This window comes from Bos indicus, chromosome 26 (genome assembly GCF_029378745.1).
Source record: "Bos indicus isolate NIAB-ARS_2022 breed Sahiwal x Tharparkar chromosome 26, NIAB-ARS_B.indTharparkar_mat_pri_1.0, whole genome shotgun sequence".
Taxonomy (NCBI): Eukaryota; Metazoa; Chordata; class Mammalia; order Artiodactyla; family Bovidae; genus Bos; species Bos indicus.
Window position 1 is genome coordinate 825381 of NC_091785.1, and position 22384 is coordinate 847764.

The 22384-nt window shown below is 37.0% G+C and overlaps 1 protein-coding gene across 6 annotated transcripts in view; it reads right to left on the minus strand.

The window, feature by feature from the left end:
- Window positions 1-3589: 3589 nt before the first annotated feature.
- CISD1 (CDGSH iron sulfur domain 1) overlaps window positions 3590-22384 on the minus strand; it is a 324421-nt gene continuing 305626 nt past the window's right edge. The window contains exons 1-4 of one of the 6 annotated variants that reach the window (XM_070780419.1): window positions 21629-21774; window positions 15075-15169; window positions 13826-14031; window positions 3590-3995 (exon numbers count right to left, since the gene is read on the minus strand). In XM_070780419.1, coding sequence (XP_070636520.1) covers window positions 3906-3995; window positions 13826-14031; window positions 15075-15114 — 336 coding nt within the window. In that variant the 5' untranslated portion in view covers window positions 15115-15169; window positions 21629-21774 and the 3' untranslated portion in view covers window positions 3590-3905. Of the gene's footprint in view, window positions 3996-13825; window positions 14032-15074; window positions 15170-16682; window positions 16703-17442; window positions 18052-19957; window positions 20022-21628; window positions 21787-22384 lie in introns of those variants that run through there. The other 5 variants (XM_070780418.1, XM_019953006.2, XM_070780417.1 and 2 more) reach the window with 5 other exon arrangements.

Genomic DNA, 22384 nt, shown 5'->3' on the forward strand with positions numbered 1-22384 from the left:
CTACCAATGTTCATCTTAAAATCTTTGATAACTAATATAAAATCAAATAAATGCACCTACTTGGTAGAAAGAATTGGTGTATTGACTGCACCTGTTATAATGTCAAGGAAAATAAATCATAAATTATCATAATATAACCTATGTCATAGATGATATAATCTAAACTGTGAGCTTTTAATTCTATAAAGTGTTTTGTTCTCAATTACACAGTCTATAATAAATGCTTAATAAATATCTGCATGAATAGGTGTGTATCACTCCAAATAGCTGCAAAACAATTTCTTCATAACATTAGAAACTTCCCAACCTGGCAGATTCTTACTGCAGAAATCCATAAAACATAAATGATATAAAGAAAAAAAGATAGTGATGGTATGGGGGAGTCCCACTTGCTTGAACTCTAATCAAAGGAAAAAACAATTAGAAGTATTAAGTGTTTAAGTGAGAACAGTAACTGTACATAACACCTACTTTACTTTGTAGGTTAGTAACATGAAAAGGTTTTAAAATCCTAAAGGAATTCTAGTTCAAAAGCATGCAATAGAATTTTACATGACCCTGGAACTACACTTATCTAATTAAATGCTACAGTAGATCTGCCTTTCACAATAAAGTGACCATTTCTAATTTTACCATAAACATACTCACCCATTTGAGAATTGGCACTAGTTTTTTTTCTTCTGCTAGCTATAAAAATGCATGACTCATAATTTATCATTTTAAATTTAAAATTAAGACTACAGAAGAATTCACTGGTGGTCCAGTGGTTAGGACTCACAACTTCCACAGGAGGGGGCATGGGCTCAATCCTTTGTCAGGGAACTAAGATCCCACATGCCATGGCCAAAAAAAAAAAAAAAAAAACACCTTAGTCTGTTTAAAGGATGTCCTTTCATCAGTAAATCTGGGAGTTCATAGATGTATTTTTCTTTAAAGCAATTCACCTTTAAAAGCATGATCCTATTGCTGACCTAGTCATCCTTATTATAAAAAGGGGGGAAGAGGCATGAAAAGATTCACCCTAAGAATTTTTCAGGTAGAATCAGAGTTTGTAGTACCATCACCAAAGGCTCTGCCTCTCTGTACACTGGTGCCAATCAAAGCCCAGAGACGGTTTTGGATGTAGTAGAAAGGATGGCTTTTATTGCTTTACCAGGCAAAGGGAGACAAACCTGGCTTCACCCTTGAAACACTGTCTCAACTGGAGAGCTTGATGAGGGTTTCTCTAACAGTGGATCAAAGGTGGTCTCTGATAAAATAAGGAACCTAATCTTGATGAATATGCCAAAGCCTTTGACTGTGTGGATCACAATAAACTGTGGAAAATTCTGAAAGAGATGGGAATACCAGACCACCTGACCTTCCTCTTGAGAAATCTGTATGCAGGTCAGGAAGCAACAGTTAGAACTGCACATGGAACAACAGACTGGTTTCCAATAGGAAAAGGAGCACGTCAAGGCTGTATATTGTCACTGTGCTTATTTAACTCATATGCAGAGTACACCATGAGAAACGCTGGGCTGGAGGAAGCACAAGCTGGAATCAAGACTGCTGGGAGAAATATCAATAACCTCAGATATGAAGATGACACCACCCTTATGATAGAAAGTAAAGAACTAAAGAGTCTCCTGATGAAAGTGAAAGAGGAGAGTGAAAAAATTGGCTTAAAGCTAAGCATTCAGAAAACTAAGATCACGGCATCTGGTCCCATCACTTCATAGCAAATAGATGGGGAAACAGTGGAAACAGTGGCAGACTTTATTTTGGGGGGCTCCAAAGTTACTGGAGATGGTGACTGCAGCCGTGAAATAAAAAGATGCTTACTCCTTGAAAGAAAAGTTATGACCAACCTAGACAGCATACTAAAAAGCAGAGACATTACTTTGCCAACAAAGGTCCATCTAGTCAAGGCTATGGTTTTTCCAGTAGTCACATATGGATGTGAGAGTTGGACTATAAAGAAAGCTGAGTGCCAAAGAATTGATGCTTTTGAACTGTGGTATTGGAGAAGACTCTTGAGAGTCCCTTGGACAGCAAGGAGATCCAACAAGTCCATCCTAAAGGAAATCAGTCCTGCATATTCATTGGAAGGACTGATGCTGAAGCTGAAATTCCAATACTTTGGCGAAGAGCTGACTCATTTGAAAAGACCCTGATGCTGGAAAGATTGAAGGCAGTAGGAGAAGGGACGACAGAGGATGAGATGGTTAGATGGCATTACCGACTCGATGGACATGAGTTTGAGTAAACTCTGGGAGCTGGTGACAGACAGGGAGGCCTGGCATGCTGCAGTCCATGCAATCGCAGAGTCGGACATGACTGAGCGACTGAACTGAACTGAATCTTGATGAGCTTTTTTGCTTCTTTTAATCTTGCCTCAGGTGATTTCTTGGCTGCTGTTCTCTTGATTTGCAACTGTTCAAATCTACCCTTTGCAACTCGTGGAAGGTCATAATGGCTGGAGTCTTGCCTACAAGAAATGGGGGACAGAAAGGCCTGGGAGAAAGCCCCACAGGGTCCCACTCAGTTTCAGTAACTTTAGATTTTGTGAAGATGTGTCTTGAAGACAAGTTCAACTAAGTCATGTGCACTACTTAAAAACTGGTACACACAATTTTGGGATCAACTCTATCTACTGTAATATACAAAGTAATATGTTAAAAAATACCAATGAGCATATTTAATATAATAACACTGATGTTTGGTTTCACTGACTCCTGTTACTTCCAAGGTAATTCCGGATTCTACATGACTGATTACTACTGTTAACTTTGTCAATTTCCAACTACGTCTTCATATATATATATATATATATATATATATATATATATATATAAACTATTCCTGTCATTATCTTCAGTTTTCATATTCTTTTCTAAATCAGCAATGAAATGCAAAGTTACTGGTCTGTCTTTGAAGAATATTACATAAACAAAAACTTGTCTTCAAAGTTTTGCTTTTAAGATTATATAATTTAAAAGAGCATATAATTCTTATTTTTCTCTCCAAAATAGCTTCTTTTGTAACTGTATGCCTGGTGATTGAGAATGAGGAAATAAAAATCTTCCCATGTCTTTGATCTACCCTCATTATCACTATTTCTGCCAAGGATGTGTATTTAGTGTTCAAGAGACTTGGCATTATGTGCTCCAATTCCTTCAGTGTCCCCAGTTCAAGTGCTTGCCACTCCTTGATGAGAATTCTGGAACATAACATTTTAAGACATCCTTCATGACAACTTAAAATCTCTTACTACTTTGATCTAAATTTCGACTATTGGTTTCCTTAATGAATTGATTAAATATCTAGGAAGATGAATACAAAGAAGTTACTGTCTCTTTATTACTGACCTGGCCCATTTATAATTGAATTAACATTCAAAGTTCATTTTGATTGAAAACACAGAAACTGTATTTTCTTAGTATCAGTACTACGATCAAGAAAAAAACCAAGGTCATAATAGGCTTTTCCTAGATTGTCATTAGGAGATTAATGTAGCTTAATCACACCCATTTTACTTTCTAGGCTAAGTAATATTAAATTGTGATTAATTCTTCTTTGAAACTTACAAGTACAATCTGCACATACATGATTTTGAGAATAATTTAATTCGTTAACTTTGACATACAACTATATTCTAATGTCAGTTTTAAATGTAAAGAAACAGATCCTTAAGAGACCAAAATAACCCACAGGCCATGAGATTGGTTTTTTGTTTTTCCTTGTTTCAACAGATGTGCACCACAATGGTTCCACGTGTAAGGCAAATGCCGTGAATATGAAAGCTATAGTTTACCACACATCTAGAACCCAGGGCAGGTGAATTAGACGGAAGTGGTAGTCATTCTAATTAAGCAATCAGGAAACATCATGACAAGTTGGTTTGCAGCATCAAAACTGTCCATTTAAGTGTCTTTTTTCTTAATGATCAGAGGTCCCACGTTGTCTCCAGTTTCTTCATTGTGTTTTGTGTGAGATCCATCACATAGTGGGAACTAGGAAGAGAAAGAATGTGAAATGTCTAACTGCAAAATCAGTATTACGTTTGGCAGAGTAGCATGACACTTAATTCACATATATAACATGATAACTCAGTAGATTTTTCTTGGCTACCTTAGAGATGGTTTTCTGAATGAGCATATATAAAGTGTACACACTAAGGAGGAGGAAGAAATTGACTTGTGGATAAAACACAGATCATTAACTGCATTTCCATTTGTGATATCTGCTTATGGATGTGAAAAACCTTCTTTATGTTTATGTACTAGTCATATTTCCTTTCTAGTGAATTGTATCCCTGACCTATCTACTGGAAAGAGTCTAAGTTTATAATTTGTTCAAAATCAATCTGTTCATTATCCTTGCTAATCAACTTTTTGGCAATTTTTCACCCCAACCCTTTTTATTTTATTTGTTCACATCCTTAATTTCTCTTTCATACAAATAAGCCAGTATTTCCCTTGTTAACATCCATCATGGAGACTTCTTTCTCCTGGAGATGTGATAAATTTCCATTTGTTTTCAAGATCTCACATTTTAGATAAAACAGACATTTTGGTGTCCAGTGGGAGGAAAGGGGACAAAACTAAATATTTAACACAGTGTTTCCCAAAGTGAGCTCTGCAAACTAAGAAGTCCTGCAAAATACTCTGATTTGGTTTCATTTCATATACAAAAAACGTATACAGTTCTCCTGGTTAACAACATGTATTATTATTTTAAAGAGGATCTACTATTAAAAACACACACACATGGGGTGGGAGTTGGGAGGGGTGGTTCAGGAGGGAAAGGACACATGTATACCTGTGGCTGATTCATGTTGACGTATGGCAGAACCAACACAATACTGTAAAGCAATTATTCTCCAATAAAAACACACACAGATACACACACAATTTTAACCTCAAATTTCCCAGGCTGACTGGATTTACAAACACTTCTTTGACGTCCATTATCTTCATGTTCTGTGGACTGCAATTTGCAAAATGCTGTTCTAATAACAGCACTTAAGAACCTGTTGCTTCCGTATTATTAGAAGTGGTTGCCTCCCAAATTGTTATATCTTTATTTAAAATTTTATCAAAACTAAGTCTACATATAAAGTGCTTATTTATAGGTTCCACACTATCACAGTCATCAGCCTACTTCGAGATAATGACTGTGTTTAAAATTGCTTCAGTATTAGGTAGGGCTGGTTTTCCTTCACATTTCTTCTTTGTTAAAATTTCCGATTTATCGTTTACCTATTTATTCTTCCAAATAAACTTGAGAGTTTTTCAGCCAAGTCCTATTTCTCTTCTGTTCTTCATCCTTAGGTCTCATGCATTTTTCTGATATGAACATTTCTGCTTTATATGTTTTACAGGTATTAAGTATATATTTTCATATCTGACTATTCTTGATATATATCACATATATATAAATATATATTTGTGTGTGTGTGCCTGTATATCACCTGTTTTTTGCAAGTATATCCTTTTTATTGTTAAATGATAAAAATAAGAACTCAACAATGTTTTTAGGTGTTTCTCAGGATTTTACAATTATCAGTAAATTATTTTCTTTCCTTCTATATTTTACCTTTTACTTTTATTTCATGTCAAATGATGATACCTAGAATCTTTGTTTTATTCTTTTTGTCTGGAACATACCTTCACTCTAGAATCTAGCTTCACTGTTTGGTATAAGGTACATTCTTCCACTGAAGGGGCCTATTTAGAAGAGTAAAATGCTAGGAGTCTTGGTCTGAAGAGTAAGATCACCTTATTACTCCACCAAGGAAGTATAATTTTCAGTACCTGAAACCAGACAATGATGGTATATAATCTTTAACCTTGATGAAATGTGTCTAAGACTAAAATAATATTTAGTTGATATTAAAGAAATTCAATTTTAATTTTACTATCTGTATATAATTCTGAGGGGCAGTAAATTAGTTAAAAACTACCTTGAAAAAAACTCAAGGTATCATATTGTAAATTTCTAGATGTAAAATCTATCCTGGGGTAGCAATACAAATGTGATATATATGAAATTTAAATTGTTTCTGTCAATAAGATGTGGCACAGTATATTCATATTACAAACAAGTCCTTGCAGCAAAAAGATGAACTCAAGCTTTCAGGGTTTTCTTGCATGGATGACAAAACAGGCCATACAAAAATCAAATGGAAATGTATTCCACAGCAAAGAACAGCATTTCAAAGTGACATATATTTAATATACAAACACAGGTGATTTTACAGTGAGAAAAAAGGTTTGCATTGTAAAAAAAAAAAAAACCTTCATTTTCATAAATAGGGATTGAAATATACACACTACTGTATATAAAATAGGTTAACTACTCGGTTAATTTATACAGGCAAAGAAACTAGAGTGGATATACGTATATGTATAACTGATTCACTTTGCTGTAAACTAAGACAACATTGTAAATCAATTATACTTCCCACCCCTCCTCCAAAGGGCTTCCCTTGTGGCTCAGCTGGTAAAGAATCCACCTGCAATGCAAGAGACCTGGGTTTGATCCCTAAGTTGGGAAGATCCCCTGGAGAAGGGAATAGCTACTCACTACAGTATTCTGGCCTGGAGAATTCCATGGACTGTATAGTCCATGGGGTCACAGAGTCAGACACGACTGAGTGACTTTCACTTATGTTTCTCCTCCAGAAAAAAGGAGTGAATAAGTAGATCATGGCTATTTCTTAATTAACTTTTATGCTTTTTTTAAAAAAGTATATAAAGCTTTGAATTCCTTTAAAATGTTAACTCAGGATTCAAAATCATTCTGTTCAGAGGCCAATACATCTTTTAATAGTACTTCCTATATTACCTAATATTAGAATAATTTCCCAAACTTCATGTGAAGATTAGGCATTCTGTATTTATCTATTAGAGATTTCTTATTTTAAGATGATGAAAAGATTCAACTTTTTCTTTTCCAACAAACAACAAAGAGCCAAAATGAGTTATTTCAAGAAAGGATTAGAAATTTCATAATATGCTATATGTATTAATGAAATATATTTATTAAAATTAACTCATATTTCTAAATACAGTATAAACTAAAGAATGGTAATTATTGGCACAAAAATTCAAGTGGCAAATTATCTGACAATATTTATGTTTTTCAGAAAGTGTCTTGTTTCATTTTTTACCTTTCTGTGCAAGAGAAAGAAAAGGTGGTGGATATATACTTTTGAGCATAATCTAGAAAGTACAGCAGTTTTGTATTAAATAATAATATAATGAAAACATGAATTTTATTAGCCCTCTTTCATTTAAAATTTTAAATGTGTTAAAAATGTCAAGCAAAGGGCTGAAATTAAAAAAAAAAAGGTATATTTAATTCAGTTCATGTAGTATTAATACTTAAAAGAATCAGAAAATTGATAAGGAGAAAACATTTAGCTCACAGATGATTCTAAATTTGTTCTAAGATGTCATTGTTTGTTTATTAACAAATCCTGGAGAAAACTTTGAGAATTAAATTGGCTGCATTCTCTGTATGTCCAGAAAATATCCTATCATTTGTTAACCCAATTAGAAAATTACAAATCCCAAACAGCTTTACAACTAGAGAATACAGGGTGTGGAGAAGAGATGGGAATAAATGTTTAGGGGAAAAAATCCTAGAAATCCTTGTTCTCCTCTTGGAAAGTTAGCAAACTTGGCAGGATGTTCATAAGAAAACACAAAATGTGTTTCTTCTTAATGGTTGATTCCCACATCCCAAATTAAGCTGTTTCTGTTTTTAGGGAGATTCAACATGGAGATAAATAAATACTCCTTGAATTATCTACTCTAGTTGCAAAAATTAAAAAAAAAAAAATTGAATCTTCCTTCTCTAAACTTTGTATTTTTAATTAGAGTTTGGATTATAATTTCCAAGGAGGCTGCCTGGGGCAATCTGGCTCATTACCATAAATTGTTCTGAGGAATGAACTTGCTTTGGTTGAGAAAGAAAATAAAAGCAATGAGATCTTTGAGACTACAAGAGAGAATATGACATTTTATACCATTCTTATATACTTAACTTGAGCAATATTAAGCATAAGATAGTAGATATAATAGGAAAATACATAAGAAAAAATTAAGACTTTACAAGACTGTCTTCATATGGATTGGGCAAGCAATGTAACCAATGTTTAGACTATTGTGTCTGTGAGCAAAGGGAGTCAGTGCAACACACCTCTAACCATTAATGGGATGGAGACTTTCCATAATCACACCCCAGGCCCTCAAAACAAAAACAAACCCACCACTAACAAAAAACCCCAACTCAAATTCTGAAGTTGTAAAGGAAAGAAAATGATTCTCCAGTTACATTTCAATTTCAGTTGAGCTCCTGATATGAACTGGCTCATCTTTCCTCTTATTTCTTAGTCTGCTTTCTCCTTCGGTCCTTGTTCAAACTTTCTCCTGGCTACCTAATGGTCACCACATAACTCAGTAAATGATGTAACCTATTTGAGGTGCGTAAGGGGCTCCCTAGTGGCTCAGAGGTTAAAGCGTCTGCCTGGAATGCGGGAGACCCGGGTTCGATCCCTGGGTCAGGGAAGATCCCCTGGAGAAGGAAATGGCACCCCACTCCAGTGCTCTTGCCTGGAGAATCCCATGGAGGGAAGAGCCTTGAAGGCTACAGTCCATGGGGTCACAAAGAGTCGGACACGACTGAGCAACTTCACTTTCACTTTCAGTGGGTGGGAATCTAGTAAGACTGCTGAACACTGTTCCTTTGATATCAAGGTTCCCTCACCTTGTTTCGAAAGACTATTTCTTGTTAAGGGCGAATCTCAAATCATTGCTTGTACTTTTGTTTCCTTCCAGTCTCTTACCACTGTCTCAGATGGGATTTCTCCCTGTAGTTGTTTTAAAATCATTTCCTTTGTATTGGCTCCTTTTTCTCTCACTTTACTTAGGGATAGCCCTTTTGTGAAATACTATGAAACAGGCCAGTTTCTGAAGAGCAGAGGCCACACCAGGGGGTCGGGGTGTGGGTGGGAAGAGAGGAGGAATGAAGCATGTTAAAAGCATGTAATTTCTGAACATGACTAAGAGATCTGATTCATCAGGTCTGAGAAAACTGCTCAAAATGTTAGAAACACACAACAGGTTACTAGTGACTGTACCTTAAGAATGAATTAGAGGGGAGATGGACAAATTAAGAGTATGGGATTAACAGATACAAACTACCACACATAAAAAATAGATAAGCAACATGGATTTCCTATATAGCACAGAGAATTATATCCAATATCTTGTAATAACCTATAATGGAATATAATCAGCAAAAAAAAAAAAAGAAAAAAAACCCCAAAACTGAATCACTACACTGTACACCTGAAACTTACACGATATTTTTTTTTAACTTTTTATTTTGTATTGGGGTATAGCTGATTAACAAGCAATGTTGTGATAGTTTCAGGTGAACAGCAAAGGGACCCAGCCAAACATATACACTGAAACTTAAACAATATTGTAAATTAACTATACTTTGATAAAAAAAGAATGAATTAAAATTGAATTAGTTTATATCACATGAAACTTTTTTTTTTTGGATAGGAGCTTAAATTTTGTCATATTATTAATATTATAAAAACTCATTTATATGAAGAAAAACTACTGAATAAAAACTCAATATAGCCATCTAATCAAAGTTATCAGTTATAGGCCTTCTGTGCATAGACATGTAAATATATGACTTGACACCTGTGTGACAACCTTAAAGAACCTCAGGAATGTGCGGAGTTTTCAAAAATTTCTGGAGAACAAGCACATCCACTAATTTGAAAAGCATTCAAAGTGATCTCTGAATCCACTCATGGGGGAATAAAAAGTGCCCAAGCTTCAGTGAAAATTCAGAACAGACAAATCATAGATGCAAAAAGGATTAATAATGACATAAAAGACAAGCTTAAAAAGAAAAAAGACATTGAGAAAACTGAAACATTTAACCCATTAGCTTGTGTCCATTTGTGATTTTTCCTGAAATACTTGAGATCTTAGTTTGTAAAAGCCCATATTTGCTTTATTGACCCTTTGTTGCTGTTGTTCAGTTGCTTAGTCATGTCCGACTATTTGTGACCCCATGGACTGCAGCATGCCAGGCTCCTGTCCTTTACCACCTCCTGGAGTTTGCTCAAGTTCATGTCCATTGAGTTGGTGATACTATCTAACCATCTCATCCTATGCCACACCTTTTTCCTTTTGCCTTCAGTCTTTCCCAGTATCAGGGTTAATTTCAATGAGTTGTGTCTTTGTATAACATGGCCAAAGTATTGCAGCTTCAGTTTCAGCATCCATCTTTCAAATGAATCTTTAGGGTTGATTTCCTTTAGGATCAACTGGTTAGATCTCCTTGCAGTCCAAACACCCAACCAAAGCAAACACTCTTTACTTAGCTTCACTCAAGCAGTCATCGTATTTTTCTTTCCATGCAGTGTCATATTTACACATTCATACTATAATCAACTTGGACACAGCTCCTGTTCTAATTATTCTGTTCAAATGATGCCAAAAGGTCAATTGCCTAATTGCTTAACCCCATAGTCTTAGTTTAATAGTCTATTCACCTCCTTGTCTTTTGCACACACTGATGTTCATAACAAAATCTTCTTTGAAACTTTTCCCTTTTTCATTCTGAAGCCATGATATTATTAGTTTTCATTTAACTCTGGTGTCCATTTCATCTCCTTTTTTTGACTCTTTTTCCTTTTTAGAAGACACAGAAAATTCTCCAGAGATTTCTTACTTAGCCCTTCCTTGATTTTTATCTGTACCAAGGATCTGCTGCATTCCTACACTTGGCTCACAGTTCTGCTGATTGCTATCTCCAACCCTGATGTCTCAACTTTAGTCCCACACTTCAGACTGCTGTATGTTTCTATTCAAATGTTACCTCAATGTCACTCTTTGAAATTGCACTTATCATTGGTGTCCTGAAAAATCAGCCATTCATTCTGAATTCCTTATTTCCATTGATCGCACCATCTGGTCTAACCCTACTATCCTATCTTAAGCAAGACACTTCAGTGAGCTTCAGTTTTCCTCCCTCAGTCTTCCACACAAATCATTCACAGCTAATCCTTCCTTCACTGGCTAATCCTTCCTTCAAAATGTTTCATATATCTGTTCGTTTTTCTTCATTCCCCACAGTGAGCACTCTGGTTTAAGTATAACTTTATGTCTGAACTCCCTGACAGGGAGCTCCCCCATGTCAGGAGGCAAACTCCTTTCGAAGGTGAAACAGGAGGGAAAGGCGCAGGGCACAATCTTTAAAAGAATGATGTAGCCTAAGGACACGACATAAACTGATTAGAACCAAACAGGTCCAAGATGGCAAACAAGTCGACTTCCACTAGAACTTAAGCCTCCATATAAGATCATTGGAATACTGGGCTCTAGTCCCTACCACATGGGCTACAGTCCCAAGCAGGGTTCTGGCTGGGTTCGAGACCCTGCACACAGGTTCAACTCCCAGTTTGAGGTGAACTGTTTCCTTGGTACTTAAGATTTTTGATTCAGACTTATTCTTTTGAGGAAGCAGGTACAAGGATCAGACTAGAGTCTTCATTGATTCATCTTCCCAGGGGGCAATTGAATTCCTATGGATATCACTATGTCTTTCCAGAAAATTCGAGCCCACAGTGTAACAAGCTCTTTCATTTAAAGCACTCATAGTGCACCAACTGTACATATTTATGACACCTGCTGTTTCACTATTTCAAGTGTTCTCATGTATGTATCTAGTAATAGAAGCTAAATGAACTATTTTAGATCACTGACTAAAGAATCAATACAACTCTGGACTTAGAAATTCCTTAATTTCTAAAGATATTACTTTTTGTATCTTGGTGAGCAACTAGAGAATGAAACCTATTATAGGTGTTAATTAAAAAAAAAAAAACGCAAATCTAGACTATAGAATATTATTGAGGATTATTTTCTAGCAACCTCAAGAGTACGTATAAACAATCCCACACTCCAAATGAACAGTGCTCTTGTGAAGGAACAATTTGTTGTAATGGGACTATTAATTTTTGGTTCATATTCCTTATGTTCATCAAGCAGTTTTCAAACAGAATGACATAATCTAAGTGGTGTGTCACCACTGGATTATACAACATCAACTGCAGCCAGAGAAAGGGGTAAGTAGAATATGCTTTCCAGTACCTGGTATGTGACTTTTTCCTTATCTGCAATATGTAATTTGTGATAATGGCTTTCCACTGTGGGACGAGGTCCCTGATACAACATGGTTTCAGAAGTAGATACAACATGGTTTCAGAAGTAGATACATCGTTTTTATTGTCTATGTTCTTAGGCCTCATAGTATCAAACCTATTTTATTTAAATGCTAAATAGTGGCAGTACACACAGTATGCCATCATATTTCTCTAAATATACCAGAAATTCTGAAGTCATTCAATGTATGAAGCTTTTCAAGATGACCTTAGAAGAACATTTTACCATCTTTAGATCACTAGCTGTCATCATTATCTAGAAGCTGCAGGTATCACAGAGATACTTCCAAATGGAACTTGATAAAATGCAATTCTCACAAAAGAAAAAAAGATACAAAAAAATCTTGTGTTAGATATTTAAATATAGGAGTTGCAGCTTAAAGAAAGCTTAGGATACAGGGTCAGTACATATGTACTAGGTAAGAAATCTTCAGGGGCAATTTTCTAATAGTTTCTCTTGATATTTCTTTCTTTTTTTTTAAACTAGCATTTAATTTTTATTTATTAAAAAAAAAACTTATTTTCTATTGAGGTATAAAGTAAAGACTCAGTCATGTCTGACTCTTTGCGACCCCATGGACTGTATAGTCCATGGAATTCTCCAGGCCAGAACACTGGAGTGGGTAGTAGCCTTCTCCAGGGGATCTTCCCAACCTAAGGATTAAACCCAGGTCTCCTGCATTGTAGGCAGATTCTTTACCAGCTGAGCCACAAGAGAAGCTCAAGAATACTGGAATGGGTAGCCTATCCCTTCTCCAGGGGATCTTTCTGACCCAGGAATTGAATCCAGGTCTCCTACGCTGCAGGAGGATTCTTTACCAACAGAGCTACTAGCTAATTAACAAACAATGTCGTGATAGTTTCAGATGAATCTCTAGATATTTCCAAAACTTATCCTAGAATCCAGGAGCTTGAAATCCCAAGAGGAGAGAGAGAGGAAAGAAAAAAAGACCTATTTCTCTTTGTATTTATTTATTAGTTTATTTAATTTTTTGTTTCTCTTTTTATTTAGGCTGCATACTCCTTTTCCTGGGATAGTGGACACTAAGACACACTTGGGGAGGAAATTCTAAACATAAGCAAAGGAATTTTTCCTTCTTCTTTGGCAAAGAATATGGTTACATTCACCTAACTCAACAAGGGTGTGATGTAACTTTACTGCATGTTGGTTATACATTTCAGTAAATATATTCCTGAAGAGTACACAGAAAATAGAGAAAACAGAGATTCCATTAAAAAGAGAAAGAAAAGAAGAATGGATGGTGGTGCTGGTGGTGTAGTTGCTAAGTTGTGTCTGATTCTTGAGACCCTATGGACTGCAGCCCACCAGACTCCTCCGTCCATGGGACTTTCCAGGCAAAAATACTGGAATGGGTTGCCATTTCATTCTCCAAGGGATCATCCCGATCCAAGGACTCCAGGTCTCCTGCATTTCAGGTGGATTCTTTACCGATTGAGACACCAGGGAAGCCCAAAGAACAGATATCTTAACAATTCATGGTGATGCCAGCTTGACAGAATAGTTTAAAAAGAAATGTTACATTAAAAATGACATTGACATAAAGGACTTGTTTCTCTTACCTTTTTGGACCTCCAACAACGGCAGTACACAGCTTTATCTCCCAAATCCTCCATATCAAAAGCATGTACTACCTTGGGGTTATCTTTCTGGATGTGAGGGTTTACCATAGATTTGTTGCGATGATCTTTAACATAAAATCTTTTGTAAGCTAGATAACCAATTGCAGCTGTTCCAGCAGCAATGGTAACAGCTGCGATCCATTCAACTAGAATAGGGAAGGAAAACAGGAATAATTATCAAAACCAAAATGCATACTAATAATCTAACAAGAACATTCAGGAAATCCAAGTTTTGAGTATTAAGTATCCCAACAGTCAAAGGTTTTTAATGTTAATAAAATGATCAAAACACACTGGTGTAGTGGTCCCTTGTTAAAACTTTCCCCAGCCCTTATGGAGGCAACTGTGTATTTTCTATTGAGTGATGTTAGCTAAATTAAGATAGAAGAGAAACTTAAAAATTATTTCATGGTTGGAGAAGGAAAAACAAGGCTTAGTAATCATTTAAAAGTGTTCATAAACAGATTTAAAGTAACCTGTGAGCCTGCACATTGCTTAAAAAAAAAGCAAAAAAAACCTGATACATAACAAAATTCAGATTACAAATAAGGCCATAAAAATTCAGATTACAAACAAGAACCCCTTATCCCTCTTACTATCAGGAGGTGATTATGTTAACAAAATGACTCATCAGAGTTCATTTAAATAGGTCCTATAGTCATTTAAAAAGGAATAACTTCAAAGAGAAATGCTATCCAAAGAAAAAGCAAGAAAGGACAAAATTAAACCAAGCCTTAATATTAAACATTCAAAGGAATATATCCAGCAGTATTCTGGTCTTCAAGTCATGCAAATTTTTTTTGTTTTTTAATTTCAAAGTGTCTCATTAAAATAAAAACCAGAATATACTAATTTCATAGAAAATATAATTAATATAATTAGTTAGATTCTCCTTTAATAAATTCTAAATTTCCATGATCCAGTAGTGGATGATCTGAATTCTCTACAAATTCATTTTAAATTTAATGACTGTTTGTATGGCTGAGTCCCTTCACTATTCACCTGAAACTATCACAACATTGTTAACAGACTAAACCTCAATACAAAATGTTTTCAGTGTTAAAAAAAAAAAAAAAAAAAAATGACATTTTCCTGCCCAATTATTTGCTTGACTAATAGGCCATCTATTTATTCTTTTTTAAAGTAGCTTTTCAAGGATCCTTTGGAAATCCAAGCACTTAACAACTACCCCAGTTCCAGAGAATTGTGGAGAGAAGAGGGTGCTGCATAGTCTGGTTAGCCTCAGCCTCAGAGGAGAGTTGTCTAGTCCCAGCATGGAGTGGACTGCAGGAAAAAGTTGAACAGGGGTCAGGATAAACACACTGGACTGCGTCCCAGCATTTCCTGAGTCAGATCTTCTCAGTGTTTGAAATAAGTTCCCAGACTATCAAATAAAGCCCTAGAGAGATAAGTACAAAAAACACATTCCAAAGCCAAATAAAAACATAAAATGAATAATTAACTGTATGGCTTACTTGCACTACTGAGTCAAATTTCTTATTGTACTAATGTGAGTAATCACTGAATCTAATTGTATCTATATAAGATACAATTTATATAAAAATTGGAGCTCATTCTTACAAAACTCTAATGGAAGGAAATAACCATTCTCCCACTTAGTTACTTTTATCTTAGTCTTCTCTTCTAGCTTGTTTAATAATTTAGTTTTTATCAAGTGTTTCTAATTAGCATGTTCCTTGGCTCCTGTTTTCAACCACAGTATTTTTATCTGCGAAAAAATTTAGTTTGTTTTTCTGGCAACGTAACCCTTCTATTCCTCCCTGCTATAATCCCCTAAAACAAACATTAACTTTATGCCCTTCCCATGTGCTGCATGACTGCGAAAAGTTAATAAGTCATTTGACAGCTTCAAACCTTTGGCCTCATTGAAAGATATTTTCAGCTACACACCTTGTATAGATTTGTCTTGAATGCTATATTTCATTAATCAAAAATTGTTAAAAAATTTCTTTATTACAAACGTTTTTTTTTTTCCCTCAGTGATAAAGGATATATATTTTTTGTTTTTGGTTCCACTGTGCATCTTATGGGATCTTAATTCCCTGACCAGGGATTGAACCCAGGCCCATGGCAATAAAGGCATGGACTCCTAACCTCTGGATTGCCGGAGAGTTCCCTGTCTTGAATTTTACCTGCTTCATAGTATCATTCTGTGGCAACTCCAAGCAGGGCTGACACTAGCTCTGATTTCTAGTTTGATTCAAGATCTTCCTTTCTGATGCATTTTTTCAATCATGGAATTCCCTTAATAAAATGTCAGGAGGTATGGGAATCCATGTCTTAGCTAAGGGAAAGCCACTCTGAATAGCTAATTACCCATCACAAAATGGGCTAAAATAGAGCTTCGAAGGTATATATTCAATTATGTCTTCTGAATGCTGAATCCTTAGGGCAAACTTAAAAGTGGGAAACAGCCAAAAGACTGAAATAAAATAATTCCCTAAATGCTGTTGATCTTAGTTACTACTTACTTTGGAGGTGAAATTTGAAGTATTGCTAACATACTTGTTCTAATGGCACCTACATATTATATAAATGTCTGAGACTGAGAAACAACTACAATTGGCTAGGATTAATTTGTCTCAAAACATGTACTCTGTTAACCTAACCCAAGGAGGGTCACTTATGACAGTATATAAATTTCACGGCACCATATGTGTGCTAGGGAAATGGCTTTGCATTTGCTCCAATGAGTTTGATAGAATCATAGAGTTAGATAAGGTCTTAAGAAAACAACTTCCATCCCTCCCTCCTTCCCAAATTCTAATTCTCTAACCTCATTAGAGACAGATGTAAAAGTTCCCAGAATAAGAAAAATGTTGCTGTTTTATCATTTCATTACTGCAGCCTGAATCAGTCTTTCTGGCAAAAAGCTATGGATGCCATTGGCAACTCTAGGGAAAAGAGAGAAAAGGAAACTATACGGAGATAGATGAGAATAATGATGGATTCCAAAGTCAACAATTACAATGGACAAAGAATTGAAAACCGAAGACAGTAAACAGATAAAAGCAATAAGCAAAACCCAAGTAACATTTAGTTCTTGATAGTGTATACATCTATGAACAGACACAATCTCAGGGTAAACAAGGGATTTTATCAAGACCTAATTTCTAAAGATATTTCAGTTGGCACCTTTCAGACATTCTTTCAAAACTGGGGTCCAGAAATATCCTGAGCTTCATTTCTGCCTCTTCTAGTTATCCTTACTTCCCTTTTTTGTGCGCCTCTCTCAATGTAAGTAGTGCTATAGTTAGATCAAAGCCTTCCTTTGCTTAACCATGCTTTCTATCTACACAATTATCACATATGCCAATACAGAAAATACAAAAAAATACATTTTTAAATAATCCTTCTCTTTCTTACTCTTCCCTTGGCTTACATTCTTTGTATATAATCTTTAGTTTTCTTAGTATTAACTACAGATAGAGAAAACATCAACTTGTTCCCAAATCCCATACCCTCATTTATAACTCATTTCTTAACTTTTCTTTACTGTGGGAATCATTTGCTTTAACCCAAGACAGAAATCTCACCCTGCTTCTTTTCCTTTAGCCCCTTTTCGGCCCCAAACTGTTCTCTCCTAACCAGTGTCAACTGCCATGGAATCAGAATGTACCCTCCACCTCAGGAGAGGGGGAGGGGAGCTGTGCTTAAGTCTCTGCCTTTCTTGGGTCTCTCTCAGATCTGTAGGATATGCCTGGTAATGTTTTTCTTTCCAGGACCAGTGTACAGGCAGTGTCCAATGTTAGTTTAATAAAAAGATATAACAGATTTATAATTTGAATTTGCTACTCCATCTGTCCATCCTACTATCACATTGCTTTCATAAAAATGACTTCTCTTTGGCCTCGTCTTATCCTTCAGTATCAAAGTGTGGAATTCAAATACTTCCTGAGATTAAAAATAAAACTTCATTATGGAATGCTTCAGATCAACATAGAAAATAGTGTAATGAACTCCCACTTACCCTCACTCAGCTCCAACAAATATCAATTCTCTGCCAATCTTGTTTCATCGATAGCTCCCAAGTCCCTTCATTATTTATTGCTTATAACCTATAGGAGCTTCATTATATATTGCTTATAACCTATAGGAGCTATCTCCTTTATTTGCAGTATGATCTGCACATTCCTTCTCAGATAAAAAACAAATCCTTTAAATGACTCGATAAATCTATTGAACCCAAGCAGTATTTTTATATGTTGAGATTAAATGGAATGGAAAATTATAGTTAGTTTCAATAAAAGAGACAACAATATAACAGTCAGAGGATTAGTTTTGGTTACATGCATTGTAGTGGTGGTGGCTTCCCTGATGGTTCAGTCGGTAAAAAATCCCCCTGCAACATAGGAGACCAGGGTTGGAAAGATTCCCTGGAGAAGGAAATGGCAACCACTCCAGTATTCTTGCCTAGAAAATCCCATGGACAGAGGAGTCTGGAGGGCTACAGTCCATGGGGTCCCAAAAAGTCAAACACCACTTGGTAACTACACCACCACCTCCATTGTAGTGCTCAGGGTTTGGGTTACATAACAAAGCACCAGGCAGATAGCCTAACACCTATTTTAAAGTAGAAGGAAAGGGATTAAGAGAGCAGATTCAATGAGTTTTAGAGATATAGAGGAGCAAGAAGTTTAGTAAACTTCCTAGAAGTCATCTATTGGGTATGAAGAAGAGTCATTTGAGAACGGGGACTCTGTAGCAGTGAAAGCTGCTTAATGTTTCTTATAGTTTCTAAAACTGCAATAAATATTTGGTGTCCTATAAAAAGGGGCTTTTCAGGTGGCACCAGTGATAAAGACTCTGCCTGCTAATGCAGGAGATGCAAGAGTTTCGGGTTCAATCCCTGGGTCAGGAAGATCTCCTGGAGTAGGAAATGGCAACCCACCCCAGTATTCTTGCCTGGAAAATTTCATGGACAGAGAAGTCTATCAAGCTATAGTCCATGGGGTCACAAAGAATTGGACATGGACACATACAAACACACACTCACAGACATTACGTAAAAAGTTTGGTATAAGAATGTCAATTATACATCAGTAAAGAAAAAAAGTGGGTACCAAAAACCATGTCTCTGACTGGGATTGTTGGATTACAATTCCAATTACTCATCCTCATTGCCTCCATCAGATTCATGTCCTGACCTGATCTGCATTCATTTTATTTCTAGCCCAACCATTATTTTTTAAAATGTATTTTATTATTCTTATTGTAATTTATTTATTTAATTTTTGGGTGAGGCGAGTGGCATACAGGGTCTTAGTTCTCCGACCAAGGACGGATCCCAGGACCCCTGCATTGGAAGTGAGTGAGTGACATTTGCTCAGTCATGTCTGACTCTTCGCAACCCCACGGACTGTAGTCTGCCAGGCTCTTCTGTCCATGGAATTCTCCAGGCAAGAATATTGGAGTGGGTTTCCATTTTCTTCTCTAGGGGATCTTCCCGACCCAGGGATCAAACAAGGGTCTCCTGCATTGCAGGCGGATTCTTTACCATCTGAGCCACCCCAGCAGCTTACTATTAAGAGACACTTCTAAGTATAAAGATAGGTCAACTTAAAAAGTATCAGCAGATACATGCTTGACTTTATCTTATATCTATAGACAATACATTAGAATATGTAATGAATCCACACACCTTTTCCAAAGGAATACCTGAAACAGAAGTAGCAATAAATCTGTAAATGACAATCATCAATCAGATGAAATAATTTAGATGAAGCTTTTTTCTAAGAGATTTGCTACTCCATCTGTCCCGAGTCCTAAACACCAGACCCTCAGGGAAGTCTCCCACCCATTATTTTTTTACCTGAATATAAACAAGAATTCTGCATGCATATACACACCCTTTTATTTTTTATTTAACATTTATTTATTTCGTGCTTTGTTGTTATGGTGGGTTTAGTTGCTAAGTCATGTCTGACTCTTTTGTGATCCCATGGACTGTAGCCCACCAGGCTCCTCTGTCCAGTGCCAAATACCATCCTATTCCCTTTATAACAATATAATATATACACAAACTATAAAGCATATATATAATTCACTTACTTAACTGAGAAATGCTAAAGCTGAAACTCCAGTACTTTGGCCACCTCATGCGAAGAGTTGACTCATTGGAAAAGACTGATGCTGGGAGGGATTGGGGGCAGGAGGAGAAGGGGACGACAGAGGATGAGATGGCTGGATGGCATCACTGACTCGATGGATGTGAGTCTCAGTGAACTCCGGGAGTTAGTGATGGACAGGGAGGCCTGGCGTGCTGCGATTCATGTGGTCGCAGAGTTGGACACGACTGAGCGACTGATCTGATCTAATCTGAACTGAGAAATGACATGATCATCCTCCCCCAAATCAAAAAATTTAAGCTGATTTTCAATCTATAGCAATGAACAGGTTTGGTTTAAAAACAGAGTAGGAGAATTTGAGATCTAAATGGATCTGTCCCTTGCCACACCACAGTATTTGTGAAAGAAGGCACAGTATTTGTGAAAGTAGAGGTGATTTACAAAGGCTTTGGTCCTCACAACAATCCTTATGCTTTTAGGTGAAATAAAAACTTTCAAAACTTGAAAATAAGTTGTGCAAATAACCAGCTCTTATATACTGCATTAGTAACTTAAAAATGTCATGCGTTATCACTCTCATTCAGTTAGGTAACTTTTGGCTACAAGTGAATTCTCCAATTTATAGAATCTATTACAAAATTAGGGCACAAGTTACCAGGGATCTGTTACAGAACCTGGCACTACATGAATCAATAAGGCTATTTTAAATTAACTTCTGGACAATCTCTTTACCTAACTACTTTTACAGGGAACCAAACCTTGAGGTGTGGTGTTTTATATCTGGGCAAAGATCACTTCTATCACGCAGCGGGTATACATTATTATACTGACAATTATACTACCACTAAGAGTTGCTATAAAGTGAAGCTCCATATTAATTGACTTCTAGAAAGTCCCTTAATTTTAATCGGACCTTCTGTGAAGTAACATTTCAGAAAGCTAGGTACCAGCACTAGGGAAGCAAGGCTGAGCAACGTGAAGGCTCAACGAACTGTTTTCAATCCTCTCTCCTGGACTACCGCCACCGAGCGCCAGATGCCAGAGGCGTAATTGAAAAAAAAAGAAAAAAGAAAAAAAAAAACCCCAAACTGGTAAAACTGAAGACCTCGGATTGGGTTTCTTCCTTTTAAAAAAAATGTGCAAAACTAAGATGTGATTAGTCATGCATAGCTTGAGAGCTGCAGGAAATCCACGTTTTCGCTCCACGGTGATTTAAACCTTGAGAAGGGGGAAGGGTTTTTTGGTTTGTTTGTTTTTTTGCTTTTGTTTTCACCTTTCCTTTTTCCCCAAGCCCTGTGACCTAACAGGAGTTTCAGGGGAGAACAAGAAAAGCTAGCAGCGTAGTGGGATCATTAGGATTTAGGGTTTAGCTAGCTAGGGGAAACGAGGTCTAGACCTGGGTAGATACCTGCATGGCTCCCACGGCACGCATGGCTCCCACGGCACGCATGCCCCGCGATCGTAGCCTGATCTCACCCCCTTGCCCCATGCGGCCCGGGGAGCCTGCAGGCCCGCGGAGCTTTTGCCCTTCTGTATTTCAAGGTTACAGGACTGGCGGGAACGCACGGCAGCTGTATCAGTCCAAGGAGGTGCTGAGTAAGCTGCAACCAGTGCGCAGGCCGCCAGCGGCACCCACTCCCATGCCCCACTTCACCTCGTACGCTGGAAGTCATACTCATGGCGCCGATGCTTGCAAGGGTGTGCACAGGACAGTGAGCACAAACCGGCTCGCGCGGACAGCAGGAGTCAAGGTGCGACAGGCGTCCGTCCTAAGGGCACTGACTCCAGGCAGCTACCGCGCAGGCGCCGCGACTGTCCGTCAGCACGTGTGTATTAAGCACCCGGGCTGATACTGAGCATGCGCGGAGCTTAGTCCCGGACCTTTAGGAAGTGTTGAGTACGGAATTTGACAGCCACAAGAGGAGGGAGGAGGAAGAGACCAAGAGAGGTAGCAACTGAGTTTGCGCAATCCTGAGGGGTTTGGTCCTGGAGCCCAGCGGACCTACCTTTGGAATAGAGAGTCCGGGCCAGGTTTTATGTCTCTCCCAGGTGGATTTACGAGGGCAGATTGTATGTGCTGATATAACACTTGCCATAGACAGATATCCAAGATTTCACTCCCAAATTTCTTGCTTAGTCTGGTACTTGTAAGGCCAGGTCCAGTTTTCATTTGAAATGCCAAACACAGGAACCAACAGTGGTGTCCCATCCCAGAATCTCCCCCTCGCTCCCGGTGTGCACACCCCCTCTTTTTTTTTTTTTTTTTTCCTGATTTCGACACAATTCTCCATCTATGGAGCATCTTGGAACTTGCGCTAAGGGTCCAGTGGGAGAGAGAGAGAAATAAAAAACATCCTGCTCGTTTCTTTTAAAAAACGTGCTCACTTAAAAAAAATTAAGATTATTTCCT